The sequence below is a fragment of the Malania oleifera genome, chromosome 9 (assembly GCF_029873635.1).
Source record: "Malania oleifera isolate guangnan ecotype guangnan chromosome 9, ASM2987363v1, whole genome shotgun sequence".
Taxonomy (NCBI): domain Eukaryota; kingdom Viridiplantae; phylum Streptophyta; class Magnoliopsida; order Santalales; family Ximeniaceae; genus Malania; species Malania oleifera.
In genome coordinates, this window is record NC_080425.1 from 80556108 (window position 1) to 80581440 (window position 25333).

Genomic DNA, 25333 nt, shown 5'->3' on the forward strand with positions numbered 1-25333 from the left:
GTGTTTCCCTCCTTCCTCATCATCAAGCTCATCAACCCCATCCGTAATTTATCTTGGACAGCCCCTCAAACTTGAGTACTGATTGAAACATTACCAAGAACAAGCAATGCAATCTCTACAGCCCTGTGGAATTTACTAGATCCACACTGCCTTTCAATTTGGACTTCTTCGGCCAATATTTGCAGTGTCTTTTTTTTTTTAACCACATTTTTTATTGCTTATATCATCCATAGTCATAGGCACATTCCCCCGACATCCATAAAGGCCCAATAAGTGACCCTACTTATTAACTTGAATAGGCTCACTAGCCTCAGGCCCATGATGGTGATCCCAACTTCTTAAATTAGCCACAAAATTGTTATCTCCAATCAGATCTCAAAATCCCCTCACCTTCTCAACATTTTGCCAAACTATCAGAGCCCTTCCTGAATTCTTCACAACAAGGCCCCAACGGTTGCAAATCACCAAATTGCCAATAACTATGGCGGCCTTCAATGGGAATGAACAAAGAGCACCCACATAGGATCAAATTGAGCTTCTCATCACATACCATTCCCCTTTGTTCGATCTACCAAAATGGCCATAGCAAAATATCATCTCTCCAACCTTCAATTGTCTCTCCTCCCTAGCAAAACACTCCTTTGAGTTACTGAAGAGCAGCAATCACCCGCTGGCTTCAACACCTTGGAAACAAAGAGAACTATTTTGACCTCCTTGATTGTATCTCTTGAAACAACACCTCCCCCCACCCCCCCCCACCCCACCAAAATAAAAATAAAAAAACAAAAAAAGCAAAAACAAAAACATGTTCCCAAGTAGCGTCAAGTGAAGAAAACCTCCTTCCATCTAAAGAGCAAACCACCAATACTTTTATCCAGCCCACAATGCCCATACTAAAACACCATAATCAGATGCAAGACACACTGAAATTCTTAGTTATTCGACACCACAAATGACATTCAGCTACCTGCAAACTCAGTCATGTGAATTGAGTCATTCTCCAATCAATCGAAATTAAAAACCTTTCTTTCCACCTTGAAAGAATGATGACACCAAATGAAATCTCCAGATAATGGAATAAGATTACTTGAGTTTAAGGTTAGGTTGCCACAATAAGAGACTAGTAAGATGGAAACAGGTTGAAAAGGTTGAATTCCTTGAATGATATATTAGGGAGGTAACTAGCCTCATTTTTAAAATACAAAATTTCATAGTAAATACCCTCAATGAGGAATGAGCTAACAATGTATATCAAGCACATGTACACTTGACCCCGTGCCTATAGCACCCAAAAAAAAGTTGGGCCCACAAGCTCATGCAACTTCAGGTAAAAATTCAACAACAAAGCAGTTCAAGCAAAAACATGGGTAGACAATTTTTTTTGGCATCAAATCTAGGGTTGCAAGAGTTGAATTCAAGAACTTTAGAAAACTATGCTCTACTACCAAGCCTGGTCACCAATTATCCTAAAACTTAATCTATTGGGATTCAGGCCAACAATGCATACCAAGCAATCAAAAGATAGAGATTTGACATTTGAGAGCAACAATAACCATAGTTTAGAGTCAAATAGGTGACGATGGGTCTACTTACAACTTCAAACACCATGGAACCAAAACATGAGTCATTAATGACCTTAGCTATAAAAAGACTCAAATGAGACACTAGCAAACCAAAATGCATCACTCTAAAAAGAAGCCAACATTTGAAAACGTGGCAGCCAAATATTGAGCAGGATGGTAAGAGTGCCCCCCCCCCCCGGCCCCCCCCCCCCGCCCCCAAAACAAAAGAAAAACAATAAATTGTGACCCATACCACCATCAATCCTCAACATAGCATTTGCCTTGAACACAGGAAATGGATGGAAAAGAAGCATTAAGAAAGCATCTCACTTGCATATTAACACTCGACTTGAATATGAGGTCGAAATGAGAATTACAGCGTGGAAATATAAATTTTTTAGGAAGTAAAAACTGCACATCCACATCAATACAGGAGTAAAGTTAATATCATGGTAGTTTGATGTAGATGGTTTAGCACATAGATCATACAGTGTGCTACTTAGAATGATTTATTGGTGGTAGAGGCCATGGCAATGGGAGGGGTAGGCATAAAACAACTTGGGTAATAAGAAAGGGTTGAGAACACTCCAACAAAGAACTTGCCCTAAATCCAGTTGAAAGGATACACATAACGGACCCTGCCTGCCTAGTGCAACTCAAGACATTCTTTTGCTGCTGTTGTTTTGTCAAGCATAAGCTTTTGTCATTCGGTAATCTGACAATATGGCCTATTTGTAAGAGCTATGCAAATTTCAAATAAAAATGGCATGAGGTGCATATTAGTATCCATAAACATGAATATCCATGTATGTATCACCATACCTCATCCGTGGAGCCAAAACGGTTCTTCACAGATCGAAGCAAACGATGAGATGACTGTTTCTCCCCCTAAATACAAGGATAACGGCATTGAGAAAAATGAACTATCAAACTTTTAATTGTACCTACCAAATTATCTAAGTAGAATAGGAATATACAATACTGCTATCACATAATGCACAGTATGCACCATTCTTGATTGCCACTTGTCAGCAAATAACACAAAATTCACCAATAAAATCAGCTTTGATCTTGCAGCAATTCTTGTGATAACCAAAAGGAAGGACTCTGGATAGATCAAATTCGTCATTTTCATTACAAACTTACAACACTAAAAAATTTCATCAAGGGAGATCCATACTAATTGCTAAGAGGTGTATAAATTATACTGCTTTCTATCATCCAAATAAATCATATAAAAAAATTTTAAATGGAAAATAGATACACTAGGAACTTCTACAAGCTCAGACTTTCAGACGTGTTGTACTGATGTGTGTGCGCGTTATGTACAGCTTTCATAATGAAATGACTAACTAGTTACAACAAATATTCTAGACTTGCACGTAGCGTAGCTACAAGGATTTGCTTTCATGGCCTCTTGAAATCAGAATACCTTAATATTCCAGCCCGAATAACTTATCAATCAATCCTCTCCCTTGCAACCCAATTTCAAACTTTGATTGTTACCAAACTTCAACAACATGGTTCTGAACAAGCTTGATTACACCAACTACCTTTTTGATTTCTAAATTGATCCCTGTCCTGCGTTGCTGTTGAAGATCATAGAAAAGGGGATATTATTGTCTAAGGAGATCGTTTACTCCTGTATAATTTGTAGGTGTGTACCAAAATTAAAGAAAAAGCAAAAACCGGACTGAAACTGAACTGTCTAACATTTTGGCCCGGTTTTTCAATTTCGGTATTCAGTTTCAGTTTTCCAAATATAAAAAACTGATTTCCAGTTTCAGTTATACAGAAAAACCGAACCAAAAAAACCGAATTATGTATTTATCTATAAGATTTTACCAAATTTATAACTCTTAAATTATTACTTTTAATACCCACAATTATTTAATATTTTTTATTCGTTATTATAATATATGCAAATATTTAATTATGGCAGAAAAGGTGGAGGGAGTAGAACCCTTTATGCATGAGGATGAGAGGTTTTCTCCCATCTATTACCGATGTGGGAGGCACACACTGCACCTGCTGTTTGTAGTGGGTTAAATAGTGAAAGGACACTTCATCAAGAAAGAAAATTCCACTACTTAGCAACTCTCTTTGCAGGAATGGTAAGGGAAGAAGGCACACAGCAAGAGTGCCGGCAGCAGTAGCACGCAGCATCGATGCGAGGTATCAAGGTGGTGGATGCGCAATGATCCCTGGTAAGTCTATCCCTTTTATTTTTTTTTCGTTATGTTCCATTTTCTTTACTTCTCTTGAAAAATAATCAGCTTCAAGAAGAAACGAAATGTTCCTCTTTTTGTTTTTTTGTTTTTTTTTTTTTTTTGGAAACAAACTCATTTTTTTCTAGTAACCCAAAAAGTTTTTCTCTTTCTTTGGCTATTTCTTCCATTTTCTCTGCCTTTGCCCAAGAGACAGACGCATGCAAAGGCTTCTTCTTTGTATTTTCTCACACTTTCTGGCAGTTCCTCTGTTTTTAAACTGCACGAATATCCCAGACCTAAGACTTACATTGGTTTTCTCAGGATTTCGTGGGTGGCAAACACGGACGATGATTCAGATTTGGACGCATGAGTCAGTGACCCAGTCCCAGCCTTCACTCTTCACCATTCCCCTTGATTCCCACATCCCACATCGGCTGGCCATTACTTTTGGGGGAACCGTCTCCACCTATAAAGCCAGACCTCCTCTTCCCCTCATCCGCATTCCACTTGGGCTGTATGAGAACTGACTCTCATGTTTGGCCCACTCATAAACCCCATTTAACAATTCTAAGCGGGCCCTGATTAATAATATTTTGGGGAGGTTAAGTTTGGTTATTAACCAGAAACCAGACCGAAGAACCATACTCATTTTATACCGAACTGTCAGTTTACAGTTCGGTAACGGTTTTTAAATATAAGAACCGATGTGCTTCGGTTCAGTTTTTGGTTTTGGGAAAAACTGAACAAAAAAAAAAATCGAGTACACCCCTAATATATTGTATCATAATAGTGAGAGGCTACCATAATGCAGTCTCACAGTTTTCTGGTGAATTTTTGAAGTTTGTTTCAGCACTGTTTATGTGATGTTCTCCTATAGTTGGTTGGTGCACCATCAGCGTGCTTATCTCTTAGTACAATATCTGCATTCACCTAGTTAATGCAAATTTGTTTGGGTTTTCCAATAGATACCAAGAACACCTGACTGTGCAAAATACTGTGGCCACCTTGTCACCACCTTTTTTTATATAGGAAAAGAGAGATTTCTTAAAGTGAAAAAACTACAACAAGGATGAGAAATCTTCCAAACCGAAAAAAAAAACAAATACAAGAAGAAAAGATAAAAATCATGCAAATAAAGCCAGCCAGAGAAAACCCGCACAAAGCAGAGAAAACTATCCTGTCCCAAATCAAATCAACAGAAAAAGTTTGGTCTCAAAAAAATATGAGCATTTCTCTCAAGCCAAAGTATCCATAGAACAGAAAATCTTCGCACCACCACAGATCCACAAGTCCTCAAATTTTTTTTTCCTTGAAAAACTTTTAAAATCAATCAGCAAAACACTCCAAACAAGCCAAAAAGTTCATTCCACGAACACCAAGTCAAAGAGCAATAAAGAAAAAGGCAAGCATGATCCGCATTGCTGACATAAGACATAACACACACACACACCCGGCGGAGATGGAACAATGTAAGGCCTTGTAATCTGCAACAGATCTTTGGTGATATGAATCACAGCTTTTCTATAATCGATTAGCAAGAGGAAAAGAATGAGCAAATTGGATGAGAATAAAAGAACTTACAAAAGAAAACACTAAGTATTAAAACATCTCCACAGCAAGAATACCAATAGGAATCCAACAAACCAAGAAGTGGTGAAAGCTCCCCTATCTCCTTATGTATATATATATATATACACATATATATTTTGGTAGCATGTATGTTGAAAATCCCTATCTCCATATTATTATGATATCTTGAAAATGAAAGTCCCAAGAAACAACATCACTATCAATAATCAGAGTAGAAGAAATAGATGCATCAGCACGCAAAGTTGGACAAAAGAGAGAAGGAAAATCAACCAAAAAGCAAAATGCCTGAGCCAATGATCCTTCCAAGAGCAAAACTGATAACCATCTCCTGCTTTATATTTAATGCAAGGAAAGACAAAGGGAGATACCTACGACCTCCTCAACTTACTACCTATAGGTTAAATGATAGTAGTTATATCTGTGGTCAAGGGTAGTTAAAGTTTATCTTACTGGTCAATGGAAGCAACATCATCTAACAGACACTTACAGGTTTGTTATGGAACTCTTCAGGAGTCACATATTGCTGATTCACGTATACATTTGGAAACATGTAAGGAGATATGGGATTACATTGAGTTGCTACATATCTCTTCAGACTTCTTTTAGTTGCAACAAAAAGATAAATCAGTCACAATTTACTTTTGAGGAATTGAAATGGTATTATGAGGAGCTGAATGTTCTTCAATTTTTTATCATTGATGTTTATGAAATGTAGAAACAAAGGGAACTAATGGTGGTGCTAAATTTCTTAGCTGGTCTAATACCAAAATTTGATCTGGTGAAATCTCAAATCATAGGAGGAACCAAGATCACCTCATTTACAAGTGTTTATTCTCAGGTATTTCATGCATCCTGGTTCTCCCAAAAATGATTTGTTGCATGATTCTGGTTCTACAATCAGGAAATCTGTAACAGAGACACAACCATCACTGAGCTAATCTGGTGGTCTTAGGTGGACGTGGAAATCACTGTGATTTAGGTGGGCAAAATAACTCGCGGTCGATTAGAGAAGCATACATGTGACCTTGGGATTTGATTGGTTGACCATCTTGAGTTGCTAATATTGTGGCATCTAACCCTTCTGGCCAGTTCAACTGCGCCTGTTAGCATGGATTGTGGAACAGATTCTGCAACAGTATCAGAGGATGAATATGCTACATCTCAGCTGTATCAAGCATCTCTTCCCACTGCACTGTAGGCACCTATCCAGGTAAACCCATGGTCTATATTTCATCCAGTTTTCAAGATCCTAGTTATAGATTGGAGCTGCAATTGATCATCTGTCAGGTACCTCTAATATTTCTCAGATTTTTATATTCGAACTTGCTGCCTAATGTCACTGTTGTCGATGGATCTTAAACTTTTGCTAGTCACATTAGGACTGTGAAACCTAATTATTCCATCTGTTTTTTAAATTCTTTTGTTTTCCATTTAATCTTATGTCTGTTACTAAACTTACTACACATTTGAATTGCTCAGTGACTTTATTTTCTCATTCAGGATTTAAAGACTGGGGAGATTATTAAGCTGAAAATGTGAATCCAATAGTCTTTATTATTTTGACTTGTTGCCCGCTCTGACTTCTTTTTCTGCTTCAATTTCACTGCTGCAGCAGATTTAGGTCATCTTGGACATTATCCCTTAATAACTGGAAGAAAGAAGTCCTTATTTTGAGTTGTTTTTCAAGTTTAGAGTGGGAATCATGTCAATTGTAAAGACATCATCATGTTCCCTTTACTTTCTGAGTCAACAAACAGGTAACAAGTCCCTTTATGTTTCTTCTGGGGTAAGTCATGTTACTTCAATTATAAGGGATCTGGTATTTTATCACATTTGTTAATTATAATTCAAGCACTACATAGCTTTATTTAATGAAAGATCATTCTGAGTAACTTTCTATTTTTGTGCACTTTGTGCTGAAACTGAGATTTGATTATCAACTTATCTATTTATATACTTTGCAGATTTCTGTACTCTTATGACTAGTTCTAGCATGTTTCATCAGTTACCTTGTTCTCACACTCTAGAATAGAATGGAAATTCCAAAAGAAAGAATAGGCATTTTGTTGTAGTTGTTGCTTGTTAATTGTTCTTGAAAATGCCAAAAGTTTTTTAAGTGATGCAATTCATAGAGCATGTTCTCTTCCCAATACGCATTCTTTGATTCTTGGCGGCAAGTCTCTCCATCCCACTCTCTTTTCTCATGAACCTCCCTTTTTTGCTGGCACCCCATATAATTGGATGCATCTCCTTCGTCCATGAGCTTGCTTCTTGTATTCCTCATGCAATAAAATGCATTTTTTGGATCTTGTTCATAGAAAAGGGTATTGATGTTATAGTCCTATCTTGAATCCATTCTTTGTTTGTGTTGATGTTCCATTTTTAAGTTTACTCCATACAACATTACAATACATACTCTTGCAGATCTCCGTAATCTCTCCATTGCCCACTCCTATTGCAAATCCTGTCCCTAAGTCATTGTCAAAACCCCTAATCTCTTCATCTTCTCTTTTTCTTCTAGTCATCCATTTTCACCTTTGTAGGTGTGTTCTCACAAAATTGTCAATAAGTTACTTCAACTTTGGATTCACATACTTTGCCAACTGCTCGCTGGTCCACTAATCCAATTCCTAATTACTTAGATCTTCCAATTGCTGTTCCCAATAGTAAGTGCACTAGCACTTCTCATCCCATATCAAATTTTGTGTCCTATGATCTTTTCTGACCTTCGTATTATACTTTTGTCATCTATCTTCAATTTCTTTCCCAAAATCCTTTTCTGAGGTCACGCCCCATCTCGGCTGGAGAGCCACCATGCAACAAGAGATAGAAAGGCGTCCCCGGGCCACAAGGCTCCCCACTATTGTTCCATGCAACAAGAGATGCAAAATTATATTAACTGATTGCCCTTTGATACTGTGGAAGTTAATCCCAAAGTTTTTGTTGATGCTTTAAAGGCTTGTCTTGTGGCTAAAGGGGAACTTCTTAATGCTGCAAAATATAATCCCAAATATTTCCTTTTTTGTGATTCATGCACCAATACATGCCCCACCCAACTACCACTTGATGGCAAGTTGTGATGCATCCATTATATTAAAGGCAGTGTTATATTTCATTTGTCACGATTTTTTGTGAGTAGATAGACCACCCATTGATCAGGGTATGGTTCTCCATCCCTTTGGCAACTTTGATTTAACTGTGTTTTCTGATGTGGATTGGACCAGTGATCCCAATGCTTGTCACTCCATTCATAGTTATTGTGTATTTTTTGGCTCAAATCCCATCGGCTGGTCATACCATTTTTACATGGCTTTCATCCCCTGTTTATAAGAAAGCCTAAATTACATGAAATTACAAATAAACCCCTAAAACGCACATACATTACATACCAACCCCAAAATACACATAAACCTTCTACAAGCAAACTAAACACAAATAATATACTCCTAATTAACCACATGAATTCTGGTTTAGGACCCAACAATCCCTCGACTGTTGACCCTATTCTTTGAAATTGGTCACCAAATAGGGTTGAAATAATCCATCCAAACACCTGCATCCTGTCCTATATCACTCCCTCTTCCAATTTCCAAGGTCCAAGCTCACACGAAGTGAGCTTCAGAAGGCATGTCAAGGAACCACATGGAGACCACCACAAAGCAAGTTTGGTTCTCCTGCATGTCCCATGTATGCACACTTGGGCTCTCTTTCCTTGTGAATTGTGATTATATTATCCTCCTGCTATAACTCTATTTGATTGCGAGGCATTATTGGCACTCCAGAAAACGATATTGGCACACATTTATTATTTTCAATGCATTAAATTATGATTTTACCCCCTTCACTTTAACTTTTATCCCCTTTTATTTATCTTTTTTTTTTTTTGTCTTTTCACTTGCCATATTCGTCTTTCATTGTGTGAAAAAAAAATGATGGAAGTGCTAATAGTAGTTTTGGAGTGCAAATAGCATCTTTCTTTCAAATTTGTTTTTGTGTTCAACCACAGCAGATGAAGTGTCATACTTGTATATAGTATGGCTTCCATCAATGGAAATAATTCATAAATTCCCAACAGATATTCTAGCCTCACATTAAATTATTCATCTCAACCAGAGAAGCAAACAATGGAAGCCCTGAAGGAGATAAAGAATACAGGAATTAATCACTAAGCAAATTTACCAAATACCAAATATCAGAAAAAATAATAATGAAATGCAACAAGATACCAACTTCCATATATAAAACAACATCAACGATGTGCTCCAAGACACGTGGACCCGCAATATCTCCAGATTTTGTCACATGTCCAATCTGAAAAGCATAAATAAATTAGTATTTAGTTTTGTTTAAACAGAATATTGAACAAAACAATAAATTGACATTTCTTCAGAATATCAACTAGCACTATAACCGCCATAATAATAAACAATGATCCTATTTCGCATTGAAGGCTTGAAGCAATTATTGTGGCATTGAACTTGTCAATCATATTAATAAACTATTAATCAGTAAAGGGTACTGAACAGAAAAACAATTACATTAAAAACAAAATATTCAAAGTAAAACAGTTAGGCTTCATGTTAGGGATATCCCTTCAATTAGGTGTCTGATGTGAGAGTAGGGAAAATAAAAAGAAGAAGAAGAAAGGAAACTTCCCCATCAATAGGAACAAAACAGGTCAATACACAATCAATTTGTAAGACTGACTTTTACACCTCCAAAAAAATTCTTACTGAAAAGAATTTGCCTTTAGAAGTCCAACTCAAGTCGCAACCTAAAACATGAAGAAAGTAAGCAGATGATCAATTAAATTTTTTGGATAACATGTGCTCACCAAAAGAACAGGAATATTTGTCTTCTTAGCAAAACGCAGCAAGGCTGATGTGCATTCCTTCACCTGTCAAGGACCAAATCAGTGTAAGCACATATTCACTGTCCCAAGATATCACCTGGACAGTGCACATTTATAGATCAGCAACAATTTCACTCGCGCAATAGGTTCTGCTATTTTCAGTCCACAAACTAAAAAGAAGGTAGAAATTATATTTCCAACAACCATTAGTGTTGGGAAACAGCGATGACGTAAAAAGTGTTAAGAGAAAAGAGATAGAAATATGAAAGTGAGAAGAGGGCTAATTCAGGAAGCAAGAATCAAGAAGTACTCAATACCAATAGAAGTAAGTTCTCTGTAAGTGACAAATCATATTCAAAGAGAAAGTACAGCAGTGCCACCCAAGTACAGAAAGACAAATTAAAGAAACCAAGATTTTTAAAATGAAACCCAAAATTAAAATGAAATGCGGTCTTAAATTCCTAGAGCTCCAAAAAAAAAAAAGTGTCAGTGAATAAATCCTTTAATCTCCATACAAACATCTATTTTCCTTCACAGGCTTTTCTTTTTCCTCTCTCCAAGAGTAAAGTGTGCCAAGCTGCACAAAAGAGGGACTAAACTCCACACCCTTTTAATGCTCCCATCACACTTAAATCTTCCAAAGAACGAAGGAATACCAACTATCATTGAACCACTACAAAAGAAAGCACCAGAGCAAACAGGCAGTGAAGCAGCAAAATCATTGGAGTTTTTCCCATTTTTTTATGCATGGAACACCAACTTACACGCATCACACCTCTCCTGTGAAGGTTTCCTACCAGTACAGATTACCAAACAGCCCGCCAAGCAAAGAATGCAACTATTTTGAGTGCTTTCGTCCTCCAAACGGCTCCAGGGAAAATGGACTCCACTGCCTCTGCTGATTTTCTTATAATAGCCCCAGTCAAATGTGGGATCTCCCTCCCCCTCTCCCCCCAGGGCACCTTGCAGTATCCTCCACATTGGAATCAACTCTGATGCAATAAAGTTTGGTGAAAAGATTTTCAATCTCCTCTAATTCCCGTGATATACTTCCCTTTTTAATAAGTTCCACACAAGCTCATTTCCAATTGATGAAAACCCATTTTCTACTTAAGCACCTTCATTGGCTACTCTGAACAAAGCTGGAACTGGGTCCTAGTCCTCTAAGCTTGAGTTGCTATTATGAACAAAGCTGGGAACTGGGTCCTAGTCCTCTACGCTTGAGTTATTTTAAGTGCTAGCCTTAAATTCTTTTAGGAAAATCGCTTCATCTATCTTTGACAACAGCCAAATCAGAACCTCCATCACCAAGATGAAAAGGTGTGGGGATATATGTTCCTGTTCTTAGCCCTTCAGAACTAGGAAAGAAACCTCTAGGACATCAAATGAAGATAATGGGAAAATACACAATGGAATACAGAATCTAATACATTGTTTCCAATGTGCTCTAATGCTCATCCTATAAAAATTTTTTATAACTAAATCCTCAGGATATATAATGAGATTGGGCTTGGCCTTTTTAATCCTCGAGTACACACACTCATCAACTACAAGAACTACATCTAGAGTTTCACAGCCTGGGACAAAAGCATTCTGGGCTTCTAAGACAACTTTCCCAACAACTTCTTTTAATCTCAATTCCAGAACCTTGGCAAGGAATTTACATACTCCTACAATTGGTCAAAAATCTGAAATATGAACTGCCCCTCCAGCCTCCATTTGTTGGAGTCTACACCATAAATGTAGCTTTAAGGCTCTTCTTCAAAATTTCAAATTTCCCATGTTTAAAAAGCTACTGAAAAGTTGCCCTTACATCCTTGTTGATAATGCCAAAACATTGGAAAACACACAAACATGATGTCTGGCACAGAGTCCGTCCCCTGGACAAGTATTGAGAACAACAGCAGCTTCATCCTTGGTAAAAGGTCTTTCACAAAGATCTATCCTCATTACTGATGGTGGTGAAAGCAAGCTCAACCAAAAGAGGTTCTACCAGATGTTTCTTCAAAAAGAGATCCATAAAAGCTAGCAGTCCGTCCCTCAATACATTATCTCCCTCCACATAACAGATCCAGTCAATCATAACATTTTTTGTACACGTCCCTCTCATGAGAATTAGCAGTTTGATGGAAAACCTGGTGATGCTGTCGTCTTCAGCCAATCACAAAGCTCTGGATTTCTGCCTCCAGCAGATCAGATTTTCCACCTCAACTTTAAGACTATCAAGCTCATTAATCTCATTTTGCACCCGTGACAGCTTAACCTACACTCTGCCAAAGACCTCCTCATTATATTCTCCAAGCCACTTTGAACCAGCATCAGATTTTTTTGCTAGGCAGCAGCTAGGAGATCCTTCCTGCAAAGAAGAGTTCCACCAAGCTTTAATCTGAGGCCACCAATCCTTCATGTTTGGACTGCATTCAAATCAACATGGAAAGTTCCCACACGCTGTATCTCCCCCATCCACCATGACTGGAGAGTGGTCTAAAGCGGTCTCGGCCAGGCAACAACAAGGTTTAAGTCCCACTTGGTAGGGCTGGCTACATGAATTATTTTCCACCAATTCACACAATCAAGGGCATTTTCCTCACCTAGTTTAAGAGCTCTTAAATCCTTCCTCACTAACTCACTCCATGTTATTTTAGGTCTAACCCTACCCCTTCTAATACCAATAACAATAGCTAACTTGCTCCTCCTCATTAGTGCACTAGTTGGCCTACATTTTTGTTAATAGTTATTTAGTCATTTAGCATTACTATTAATTGTTAGAGTTTGGTTTGTAATAAGTGGAAGTTAGTAAGAGTATTATGGTCATTCCTATTGTGCTTGACATATATTATAAATAGAGGGAGAGACCTATCATTGAGTTTAGGTCTTCCATTTTACCCAACTATTCAACATGGTATCAGAGCATGATTTTGAAACCTAAACCCTAAGTGTTACCACCACCATCAAACTGAAGCCTAAAACCCAAAATTTACTGCACGTCTATCATCATAGAAGATTTTTCAGTGATACTATAACCCTAGAAAACAGCCAGCAGCAGCAGAAAGTCAGACCAGTTGCTGAAATTTTCTGGGCGACATTGCCAGTTCCAGAACATTAAATCCACTATAGATTTGTCAAAACCAACACTATAGTCACCCACAGACACTGCCGATCTGCCCCCCACTGAAATCCCACCTCCAGGCAGTGTCTCATGCGCCGGATGAAGGCTGCCAGGGTCGACCCCACGCACCAGCACGTGAAACCACTTTCAGGCATGGTCTTGACCTCAAATGATCCAGCAGTGATCCAATCTCTCTATTAACATGTTTTTGGAGTTTTTCGTGATGTTTTTTGCCCAAAGATCTCACCATTTTTTTTATTGCTCGAGTGTGGCACCCAAGGAATGGTTGTTTAATGCTTCGTGAAGCAGTTTATCAACAGTTATTGAGTTTATTGAGTCTGAAACAGTGGGATTTGCTGTGTTTTTTCATTCAATGATACAATTCCTTCCATATATAAAAATATCAAGCTTCCGGACATCTATTTTGCTCAAAGATCCAATCTTTGTTTAACCATGCACTCGTGGTAATTCATCAGTTGTTGTTTGGTGTTAGTAACAATCATTGGTGACTTTCTTGGCGCAGTGATAGTACTCATAAGCTGTTTTTTGTGAGGCTATAGCAGTGTTATATAAGTTAGGTGGTGATTTCTCCATAGTAGTTTCAGTTGTTCACTCCTCCAATGGTTTCAGTACTGTGAGTTGCTTTCTTGGGGCTGTGTCTGAGTTTCTTGGTGCTGTGGCAGTCTCGTACTAATTTATTTGTGACTTGTTCATGGTTGGTCACCTTGTTCATGGTAGTTCCAATTGTTCCAACTAATCTTATGGTCATTGGTCTGAGTTTGTGCATGTTGAGATGGAGTTTGCAAAACCCAAAAGTATGGTTCCCCCATTAATCACTTGTTTTGAGTGAACCACATATTGTCACTATATCAGAGGAGTATTCAAGATTTCAAGGTTTCTACAGTATCAATTGTCTCAACAAGGATATTCTCACATTGCGTCTTTTGCCCAGAAAGGTAATCCTACAGCCTATATGTCATCTGGTATCCTTCCTACTAGTCCTTGGGTTATCGATTCTGCAGCCACTAACCATATAACAGGTGCAACCAACTTCTTTTCCAATCTCCAATATCCTAAAAATCTACCTCAAGTTACCCTTGCCAATGGTTCCACTATTGTAGTTAAAGGGATAGGAACAGTAAATCTTACTCCATCCATCACTTTCTTCTGCTTTATACATTCCTAAATCTCCTTTCAATCTCATGCCAGTAAGCTTACAAAATCAACAAATTGTCCTGTCACATTCTTTCCTAATTATGTGGTTACTTAGGATCTGAAGATAAGAAAGACATTAGCACAGGATATGAGATTCGTGGACTTTACTACTTTGCGTCGCCTTCTCCACCCATTACCTGCGCAGTCGCAGCTATACCCCTTTAAATCCATTGTCGCCTTGGTCATCCGTCCTAATTCCTACATTGAGTATTATGTCTAATCTTGAGTGTGAGACTTGTCAATTGGGCAAGCATCATTGTGTTCCCTTTGCTTCCTAAGTCAACAAACAAGTGGTTAGTCCTTTCATGCTAGTTCATTCTGATATTTAACGCCCTAGTCATGTCACATCAAAGTTAGGGTTTCAATTCTTTGTTACATTTGTTGATGTCTACTCTGCGATAACTTGGTTATATTTAATGAAAGATCGTTCCGAGCTGTTTGATATCTTTTGGCCTTCTGTTACCATATAAGGACTCAATTTGAGATGCCAATCAGGATACCTTATAGTGATAATGCTAAGGAGTACTTAAGTACCCAATTCAGTACTTATATGACTAGCTTTGGTATGATCCATCAATCCTCTTGTGCCCACACTCTACAGAAAAATGGGGTTGTAGAGCAGAAAAACAGACACATTCTTGACGTCGCTCGTACCCTATTGTATCAAATAAATGTCCCCAAAGTTTTGTGGAGTGATGCTGTGCTCACAGCTTGCCCCTCATCAATAAAATGCCATCTTCTATACTTGGCGGTAAAATCCCATATTCAATTATCTTCCCTAAGGCTACTTTGTTCTCCCTTCCTCCTCGTATATTCAGTTGTGTGTCCTTTGTCCATCAATTAACTCCAAGAATGGATAACTTGGATCCACATGCTATCAAATTAATCTTTTTGGGCTATTCCTATACTCAAAAAGGATATCAATGTTATAGTCCTATTTTATATTGATTTTTTGTCTCTACTGATGTCACCTTTTTGAGTCTACACCATAATACTCTAATTCCTTGAGTTCTGTTGACCTTAATGATTCTCTTCCTTTGCCTTGCCTTCCAGATCCAAACCTAGTATCTATGCCCAATCCTCCTACATCTTCATCCAATTTGAGTCCTTCTTGTTGCCTGGATTGTCCCAATTTGCAGGTATACAAACGAAGACTCAAGGGGGGAGTGCCTCCTCCAGCTTCTACTACTGTGCCTCTAGTTCTGTCGTCTGATGATCTTATTTCCCATGATGTTGATCCTCCCGTAGCTGTTTGAAAAGGTAAACACACTTGTACCCAACACTCGATCTCTAATTTTGTTTGTTATGATTCTTGTCACCCTCGTATTACTATTTTGTTAGTACTTTGTCTTCCGTTGCTCTTCCAAAATCTATCTCTAAAATCCTATCTCATTCTGGATGGAGGATAACAATGGTTGAAGAGATGCTTCCACTACATGATAATAATACTTGGGATTTGGTACCTCTTCCTCCTGATAAATTTGTGGTTGGTTGTTGCTGGGTGTACACTGTGAAAGTCAATCATGATGGTTATGTGGCTTGTTTGAAGGCCTGCTTTGTTGCTAAGGGGTATACTTAGGTCTATGGTTTGGATTATTCAGACATATTCTCTCCGGTCGCTAAAATTGCCTTAGCACGTTTGTTCATTTCTTTAGCCACCACTTGTCATTGGCCTCTACATCAGTTAGACGTGAAGAATGCTTTCCTACATAGTAATCTTCATAAGGAGGTATATATGAAGCAACCACCTAAGTTTGTTGCTCAGGGGGAGTCAGGCTCGGTATGTCAGCTTCAGAAATCATTGAATGGATTAAAACAATCTCCAAAAGCATGGTTTGGCCGTTGTAGTGCTATAGTACTTGAGTTTGGTCTTTGTCAATGTACAATAGATCACTCTTTTTTTTATCATTATACTCCATCAGGCTAGATTTTGCTTATTGTGCATGTGGATGACATTATGATCACTAGTGATGATCATCGAGGCATCCAAGACCTGAAGCTTTTCCTGCAAAGTTTCAAACCAAGGACTTGGGGCCATTGAAGTACTTCTTGGGTATATAGAAGTATCAAGATCTCGTATAGGAATTGTTTTGTCACAGAGAAAGTATGTTCTTGATCTTTTAGTTGAGATGGGGCTGTTGAGATCCAAACCTGTTGATACACCCATGTGTCCCTGTTGACTCTTCGAATCCAATCCGGTTTTGATAATCACAAATCACTTGGTATTTGATCTGTGCATTGAGTTTGTGAACAGGACCTATATTAAGCATGCACGGAAAGATAACGAGTCATGGAAGCTATAAAGTAAAGTTGACATATCTTGGCAAGATCCATGGAACTCAAAGAGTACGAGAATCAAGATGCAAGCGGCAAAGTTCAAGAACATCTTGGGAATGGGTATTTAGAACTCATGTACTTACATTTTCATATGATTTAATTTGAGGCTCAACATATACCCTAGAATGACTTTAGGACTCATGCATTTCATGAACATCATTGGGGGACATTCATGGACTTAGAAATATTGTTAAAACCTTGAAAATGTTTTTATAAAAGAGTCAAGAAAGAGAGCAAAGCAGATTTTTAATTTAGAAAATAAAAATTCAGAAAAAGGGTACTTTGGTAGCCTGAACTCAACTTCAGTCGCCTAAAAAATTTCTTTAGGAACCTGAAGATTAAGTTTGGTAGCCTAAAGATTTAAGGGTGAAAAACAGAATCAGGCCGAGGCACTTCAGTTGCCTGAACTTGGACTTCAAGCGCCTGAACTCGCCACTTTAGGAGCCTGAACCCCACTTTGGTTGCCTGAACTTGCGGGAAAACTTAAAATTCAGATTTTTATTAAAAGAACTCGCGAGCTATCTCTTTGATCCAACGGTTGAGATCAATTCTAAGGGTAAAGCATCTATATATACATCATCTAAACCCTAGTGTGAACCAAGACAAAAGAGAAGATCAACGTAAAGAGAAGAATACATATTATTGAAAGAATATTGAGAAACTTGCTCTTATTGCTATACAATTGCCTACACTTCAACTTCTACTCATCGAGCTTGGACAAATCAACTCAGAATCTCGAAGAGAACTCATTTCCTCATCTGGTTTTTCATTCTAGTATTGAGGTTTGATCATTCAAGTTAATATTTTCAAGAGTTTCTCATCTCATCACTTGTTATTGAATATCGTTAGAAAAATTGATCTTGAGTGTGCATAAACATATAAAGATTGCTTTTGACAAGATCATTACTTGAGAAAGTTATTTTTTTTGGCTATTGATTGAATATTTTTTGATTCAAGAATATATATATATTGTTCATAGAGCTTATTATTGCAAAATCTATTTTTGATTAAGTATTAAGAGGTTGATCTTGAGTGTGCATATATATATATATTAAATCACTTTGATAAGATTACCACTTGAAAAGAGCTTTAGCTATTGATTAAATATTTTAGGTTCAAGTGAGTTTTTCCATTCAAAAACTCGATACTTTTAATATTACAAATCCACTTGATTAGATATCCTTGGAGTTCTTAAATACATATATTGTTAAAGGATATTTTCTGAAATAGATTACATTGGTTTTTGATCTTTGGAATGCATATCTATATATATTTGCATATTGCAAAGGTCGTGTTGTGATTGAATATTTGAAAGAAAGCTTTGTGATTTTGATTGATTTAATATTCAAGACAAAGTTTTTATTAATAAGTTCACATCAAATATATTTGTGCATTTTTGCAAAGTGAACTAAGAAACCTAAAATTCTCCAAAGGGTTTTAAATATATCATTACTTGGGAGTTTTGGTTAAAGAGGGAAATTGTGTATTGTAGCATTTCATTCATAAAACGATGTAATCATTTCATTCATACTGAGCTTCAAGTTTTATCATATGATTATGTACTAGGCCTTTGAATTGTACTGACTAACTTTGTTTGAAGCAACATTGAGTGTTTTGTAGATTAAATTGTATTCATGGTTTGGTTTGTGAACCGGGTTTGAGGAGAGAGTTGTATCTCTTATAAGCAGCGGATTAGGAGGGAGTTGTACCTCTTGTAAGCAGCGGATTAAGAGAGAGTTGTACCTCTTGTAAGCAGCGGATTAGGAGGGAGTTATGCCTCTTGTAAGCAGCAAATTGTAAGGGAAGCTCCATCCCAATTTAAGGAGCAGGGATTTTAGTGGAATCCTTGAGTGAGTTGCTCAAGGCAAGGACATAGGCCAGGTTGGCTGAACCTCGTAAAATCGCGGTTGCATTCTCTTTTCCCTTATCCTTTTTATCTTCCGCATCGTATTTCAATATCCAGCTTGCTTGTGTATGTTGAATAACTTTACACGCACTTAAATGGGTAAAAAGGAATTCATTGATTTAGTAATTCAAATCAACATCAAATTCTAGTCATTAATTAGTTAAACATAGAAATAAGGATTGATTGCTAAATAAGTTTCAAAGATTTTTTAAAATACCCAATTCCACCCCCCCCCCCCCCCCCTCTTGAGATTACACCTAAATCAACAGTCCCAATAGTAAGTTAGTGCTAGACATGGGTGATTTGTTTACTAAAGCCTTGGGAGGTGCTTGTGTGAAATTCATTTGTAACAAGCTAAAAGCATATAATATGTATGCTCCAGCTTAAAGGGGAGTATTAATGGTTATTTAGTCATTTAGCATTATTATTAATTGTTAGAGTTTCGCTTGTAATAAGTGTAAGTTAGTACGGGTATTATTGTCATTAGTACGGGTATTATTGTCATTCCTACTGTACTTGACATATATTATAAATAGAGGGAGAGGCCTATCATCGAGTTCAGGCCTTCCATTTTACCCAATTATTCAACACAATGGCCAAACCATCTAAGTTGCACCTCCCTTGTCTTATCTTCTACCAGTGCCATGCCTAACTAAGTGCGAATATGTCTATTCCTTAATTTATCCTTTAATGTTGTACCACTTATCCACCATAGCATTCGCATTGTGAAAACTCTTACTTTTTGGATATGTTGTTTAGTTGTCCAACATTCGAATCCATAGATCATGGCTGGTTTTATAGCCGTCCTATAGAACTTTCCTTTTAATTTTAAGGGTATTCTACAATCACACAACACGCCGAAGCACTCCTACATTTTATCCAACTTGCTTTAACTCTATGTATTATATCCTATTCAATTTCTCCTCCTGCTTGCATAATAGATCCAAGGTATCAAATCTTCTAGTGCTATTAATTTGTTAATTATCAAGTTTAATCCTATTATCGATATTCCTCCTTACATAACTAAAACTACATTTCATATATTATTTCTTAATTCTACTTATTCTAAAACCTCTAGACTCGAAAGGCATTCTCCATAGATCTACTTAGATTCTACTCCACTCCTACTTTCATCAATCAAAAGTATATTCTCGACAAACAACATACACCATGGTTTCTCATTTTGAATATTCCTAGTGAGTTCATCAACCACTAAAGCAAAAAATAAGGGCTCAAGGTAGAAACATGACGTACACCTATTATAATTGGAAATTCTCTAGACTCTATTCATATAGTCCTAACACTAGTCATTACTCTATCATACATATCCTTAATGACATAAGTATATCTAATTGCAAACATCCTTCTTTTCAAAAACGTACCATAGAACTTCCCTAGTGTAACAGTCCTAGACCCAACTCCAGTGAGGTATCGTCCGCTTTGGCCTACTAAGCCTCACAGGTTTGTCTTTTAAAAAGCTCCTCACTTGGTTGGAGCCCAAACCCTCCTTATAAGCCCAAGATCTCCCTAGTACATATCCGATGTGGGATCGTGATAAGCTCTCCTGTCCAATCTCTGACGTCCTCGTCAGCATGATTTCCCTAGTACATATCTTATGTGAGTTTGTGACAGACTCTCCCGTCCAATTTCTGACATCATTGTTAGCGTGATCTCCCTAGTACACATTCGATATGAGACTACAACAAGCCCTCTCGTCTGATCTCTAACGTTCTCGTCAAAGTGGCTTACACCTCTGTGTAGGATCTACTCACATGATGGTACCCCCTGGGTAGATCCACTCACATGATAGTCGCCCCAGGACGAATCCACTCATATAAGAATACCCCCCAAAGACTTTGATTCCAAATGTAACATTCCTAGGCCCAACTCTGGTGAGGTATTGTCCGTTTTGTACCACTAGCCTCGTGGGTTGGTCTTATAAAAGGCACCTCACTTAGTTGGAGCCCAAACTCTCCTTATAAGTCCAAGATCTCCCTAGTACACAACCGAAGAGGGATCGTGACACCTAGGTACTCTATCATAGACTTTCTCTAGGTCAAAAATAAAAACCATATATAAGTCTCTCTTCTTTTCCCTAAACTTTTCCATTAATTCTTAAAAGATCAATAGCTTCTGTTGTCAACCTCCTAGGCATAAAACCAAATTTATTTTTTTGAGACCCTCGTTTCTAATCTTAGTTTTTATTCAAATACCCTTCTCCACAGTTTCATCGTATGGCTCATAAGTTTAATTTCACAATAGTAATTACAATTTTGAAAATTTTTTGTTTTATTTATAAGTATTAACGTTCTAATAGAGCTAGGCATCCTATTCCAAAGAGTGTTCGCACCTACCTTATCCCCTATTGCCCAATTACCCTCTTTGGTCATTTTATCTTTAAATTTTACTATATTTTCTCCCTTCATCTAGTTCTTTTGCATTGATTTACATTGCTCTTTCTCTTCCATTTTTTAGTACATATATCTAATACTAGGACTTTATGTTGTGTAGTCAACCTTTCACCTATATAACTTTACAATCCATACATGATAAACAATACCCCCTCCTAGTTAAGAAAAAATCTATCTATTTGGATTTTATTTTGTCCATTCTTAAAGGTTATTAAGTGTTCTTCTCTTTTCTTAAAGCAAGTATTCATTAGAACCAAATCATATGACATGGAAAAATCTAAAATCATATTACCAAGCTCATTTTTATCCCAATCTCCATAGCCTCCATGTATCCTCTCATAACCTTTATTATCCTTTCCCATGAGTCCATTGAAATTAGCTCTAATAAATATTTTTTCAAGCTCTTGTATCCCTTGTATAATACTATCCATATCATCCCAAAATTGTCTTTTAAGGTTTTCTACGACGTCTAGTTAGGGAGCATACACACCAACAACATTTATTATCTCTAGGCATAGGGCTATCTTTGTTTTTACAGTCTTGGGGACACTCAAGAAAAATATGAGGAAACATGTCCTCCTAATTTTTCAAAACCAAAACCTGTCAATCTTGGACAAAGTGGCCATCAAAAACATGTCCTCCTTCTTGGGCAGTCAGTCAGCTCATCTCATCAACAAAAGGGGAAAACTCTCTAATGGTTGAAGTTGTCCTTCTACACCCTTTTCTTTCATTGTGCAATACTTCATCAGAGAGCGTTAAAATCCCATCCTATACAATGAGGAGCATTTATTTAGCAGGCAAAGGTTTTATAAGATTAGTTAAGATTGGGCATGAAAACTTCCTATCCTTGATTCAGCCTGCCATCAATAAGCAACTAGTAGGACATAGGTGAAATTTTATTCTTTTAGTTTTTTATCTTTATGCATTTTAACTCCCTTAGCCTGAGCAAGCTTGTGAAGGGACCCACCCAAGCCTCCCATGAAACAAAAGTACCCTAAGCGTAACCTACTTATTCCACAAGGACCTCTACTCAATAGGATTTTCCTGAAGCTCTCCCCCTTCATATCTTTTGCAGGACCATAAACCCCAAAGAAGACCACTTCATTGAATCCTGAAATTTAAAAATAGCAAAGGATGAAGTAAATTTCAACCACCTTTCAATATTATTGACCTGCCTTTCATCCTAAATCCCAAGGATCCAATCTAAAATATCTCAAGCTGCAAGAGAAGTACAATCCAACCTTCTACAAAACCAAATAGACTGAATAAATCCCCTGGAGTTATCCTCCATTCTTGTTTCCTGAAGACAGACAACTTCAGGTTTCCACCTCCTTAAGAAACCCTTCGGCACTTTTCTTTTGTCAGGTTCATGGAGGCCTCTCAAATTCACAAAATTATCCTACCATTCATTATTTTCTTGCCTTAAGACTTCATGCCCACTTCCCCCCTTCCTTCAACCCCTCCCTCCGTGTCACTTCTCCCTTCATATTCTCTAACCAAGCTAGTCACTTGATTTCTCTCCCCCTCCTCCCATGAGGAGTTCTACTCTTACTCCTGTCTTCACTGATATTTACTCTCCAACTTCTCTCCAAGCTCAAAAGAAGATCCATCACCTGAGTCTCAAAAATTACAATAGACGCCCATGGGGATTTACTGAAGCCTTTTAGCCTGTTCTCAACTCAGCTTGAAACCTCAGCCAGCTGGTAATCTGCTGCTGTGTTTGGGATATACCCCCCAATAACCAGCCTCAGGCTCCACCATGCCTAATGAACTGCAAAGAACAAGAACACCCATTGGTTCAACTTCAACAATAGCATGGTTTGGCTCTTCTGCTGTTACTTCTCCATACCTGCTGCGATCTTGTCACACTGCCCCAGCTACACCCCGTGAAAGATTACCCTATTTTGCCTGTCCATCTCTGTTGCAAGGCCAATCTTCATTAGCTTCCACGAATACCACAAGGAGGACACTGATAGATCAAAAAACTTCTTTATCCACAGATAATTTGGAAGACCTGCTAGTGCTACACTGTACTGTATTCAATGGAGCCCCGGCTTTGCAATCACCAATCTAACAGGAGTTTCATCTCTCTTCTCCCACAGCTATCCTCCTCCAAAACCTTTTACGTTCCTCCCGAAAAGGGAACTCAAATGGGAAAGTTACTCTTATTCAATAGTCCTAACATAGCCCTAAAACAAGAGGGAACCTTTCAAACTCAATTTGTTCAAACATCTAGGTTCCACCACCTTCCTCGAAATCCTCTTCTCACCCCCTCCACCAAATCTTCCAACTGATGCCCTTTCTAAAAATTCAACACATGAGACACAATTTAGAGTTGATGCTGATCACCCCACCCTCTACCTCCCCCACTTCCATATTATTGTGGGGCCACAATTGCCTCCGAGTCCTCACTAAATAATATTCCTCTATCTTAAGGTGAAGAAGCCCTCCCATCCTCCACAAACCATAAGAAGACTTCCTCTACAAACCTCCACATTTTCTTTGGGTAGTGACACGGGAATAAAATGCTCCATCTTCTACCACTGCTGCTATTCACCAGGCATAAAAAGCAGTTTTCCCTACTTCTCTGCACAAATGCTCCACAGCTTTCTCATCAGTACCCTGGAACTCTATGAATCCTTCCCTCTTCTTCACAACATGGCAAGGCAGTCCAAACCAAGTCCCAACATTTGTCTAAGAAAACCTTTGCCCCTTCCAATTCATTTGAATAAACTCTTGCTCAATCCATCAATATCCATGAGATCAATAGTCCTTTGTCAACCTGGAGCACAACCATATCTGTCATGATGCCTTTTGGGATCAAGAACCAATGAAGATTTGTTTGCAATGTTCAATTTTTATCAGCCTCCTTTATGATCAGCAGCAATCATGGTCTTGTATACATACGCAAGATTTAAATCTTCCTCAATAAATTCCAAACCTCGGGTTTGAATTCAGAAGGAAGTGAAAACTCCGCGAAAGTAGGATATGTGTCACAAGACGAACACTTCACACCATGTGAAGGGCTGAGCAGCACCAGTTATGGCACACTAGCATAACTAGTCAGTTGAAAATAAACTGCAGTTTCACAGCATGAACAATTTCACAAACATCAATTGCATATAAAGTGGAAATAGTTAGTAAACATGAAAGCAAAGGAGAGTCACAGTAAGCTATAAAGAGCTTACTACGGTATTCTAGCTTCGACACTAGGAAATATCAAATTAATCGAGGAGTCATACTCTCATTTTTTACTCAGGAATTATCCTACTCAAAGAACAAAACCTGCACTACTATTTACATGATGATTACCCATCCCTTGTACACAAGACAAGCAGTCATAGGCAAGCATAATGCCCTAAACAAGCTTAGCTTGTGACAATAGACCATGCCAATCAGCATTACTTAACAAAGTAATTGCATAATATAGAAATAGGTTACTTCAAGACAGAAAATGTTTAGCACAACATAATTCCAAAAAAAGGCAGACTTAGTCAAGTGCATCAGGGCAACGTATTCGGAATCCACCATTTACGGGTTCAATCCCTGTCATTCATCCATAACTAATAAATAAAGAATTAGTAAAAATCTGAGTTAAAACCTGCGATAGACCTCCAGCACTTCCAGTCACTCCTTTCAAATAAACTGTTTGAATGGAATCAACAACCAATGCTCGAGGGGAAACATGTTGAATCTTCTCTAGTATGTCCTGAAAGAAAGCAAACAAACTAAATAGGCTTCATACATAAATATAGTAATAAAACAGAGTAAAATTCTTATCCTCAATTTACTTTATGCCTTACGTTCTTAACTGTTCAAAAATATGTTAATCTCCCAATGTTGTGGAGCAACAAATGCTGAACCTTTAAGTCAATTAGGATATGCTTGAAATGAAAGGAGTTACCATGCATCGGCTCTATGTTATGAATATGCACACAACAAATAATTGAAATAAATATTTGCAGCAATAGCAAATGAAAAATTAATTTCCTCTAAAGTAAGATGTGTTTTCAATTTAATCAGTTTTTTTTTTAAATAAAACAAAGAAGGAAGTTCATTTAGAGATAAAAGAATATACAAAGCTGCAGATAAGAAAACCTCTAAAAAGACAAAAGATACAACTAAGAAGAAAAAAGAAATA

General features: G+C 37.6%; 1 protein-coding gene across 5 annotated transcripts in view; it reads right to left on the reverse strand.

Moving 5' to 3' along the window:
- LOC131164415 (uncharacterized) overlaps nt 1–25333 on the reverse strand; it is a 60907-nt gene that overhangs the window by 23996 nt on the left and 11578 nt on the right. For 3 of the 5 annotated variants that reach the window (XM_058121580.1, XM_058121582.1, XM_058121584.1), the window contains exons 6-9: nt 24794–24901; nt 10197–10259; nt 9593–9673; nt 2385–2450 (exon numbers count right to left, since the gene is read on the reverse strand). In XM_058121580.1, the coding sequence (XP_057977563.1) occupies nt 2385–2450; nt 9593–9673; nt 10197–10259; nt 24794–24901 (318 nt within the window). The remainder of the gene's footprint in view (nt 1–2384; nt 2451–9592; nt 9674–10196; nt 10260–24793; nt 24902–25333) is intronic. The other 2 variants (XM_058121581.1, XM_058121583.1) reach the window with 1 other exon arrangement.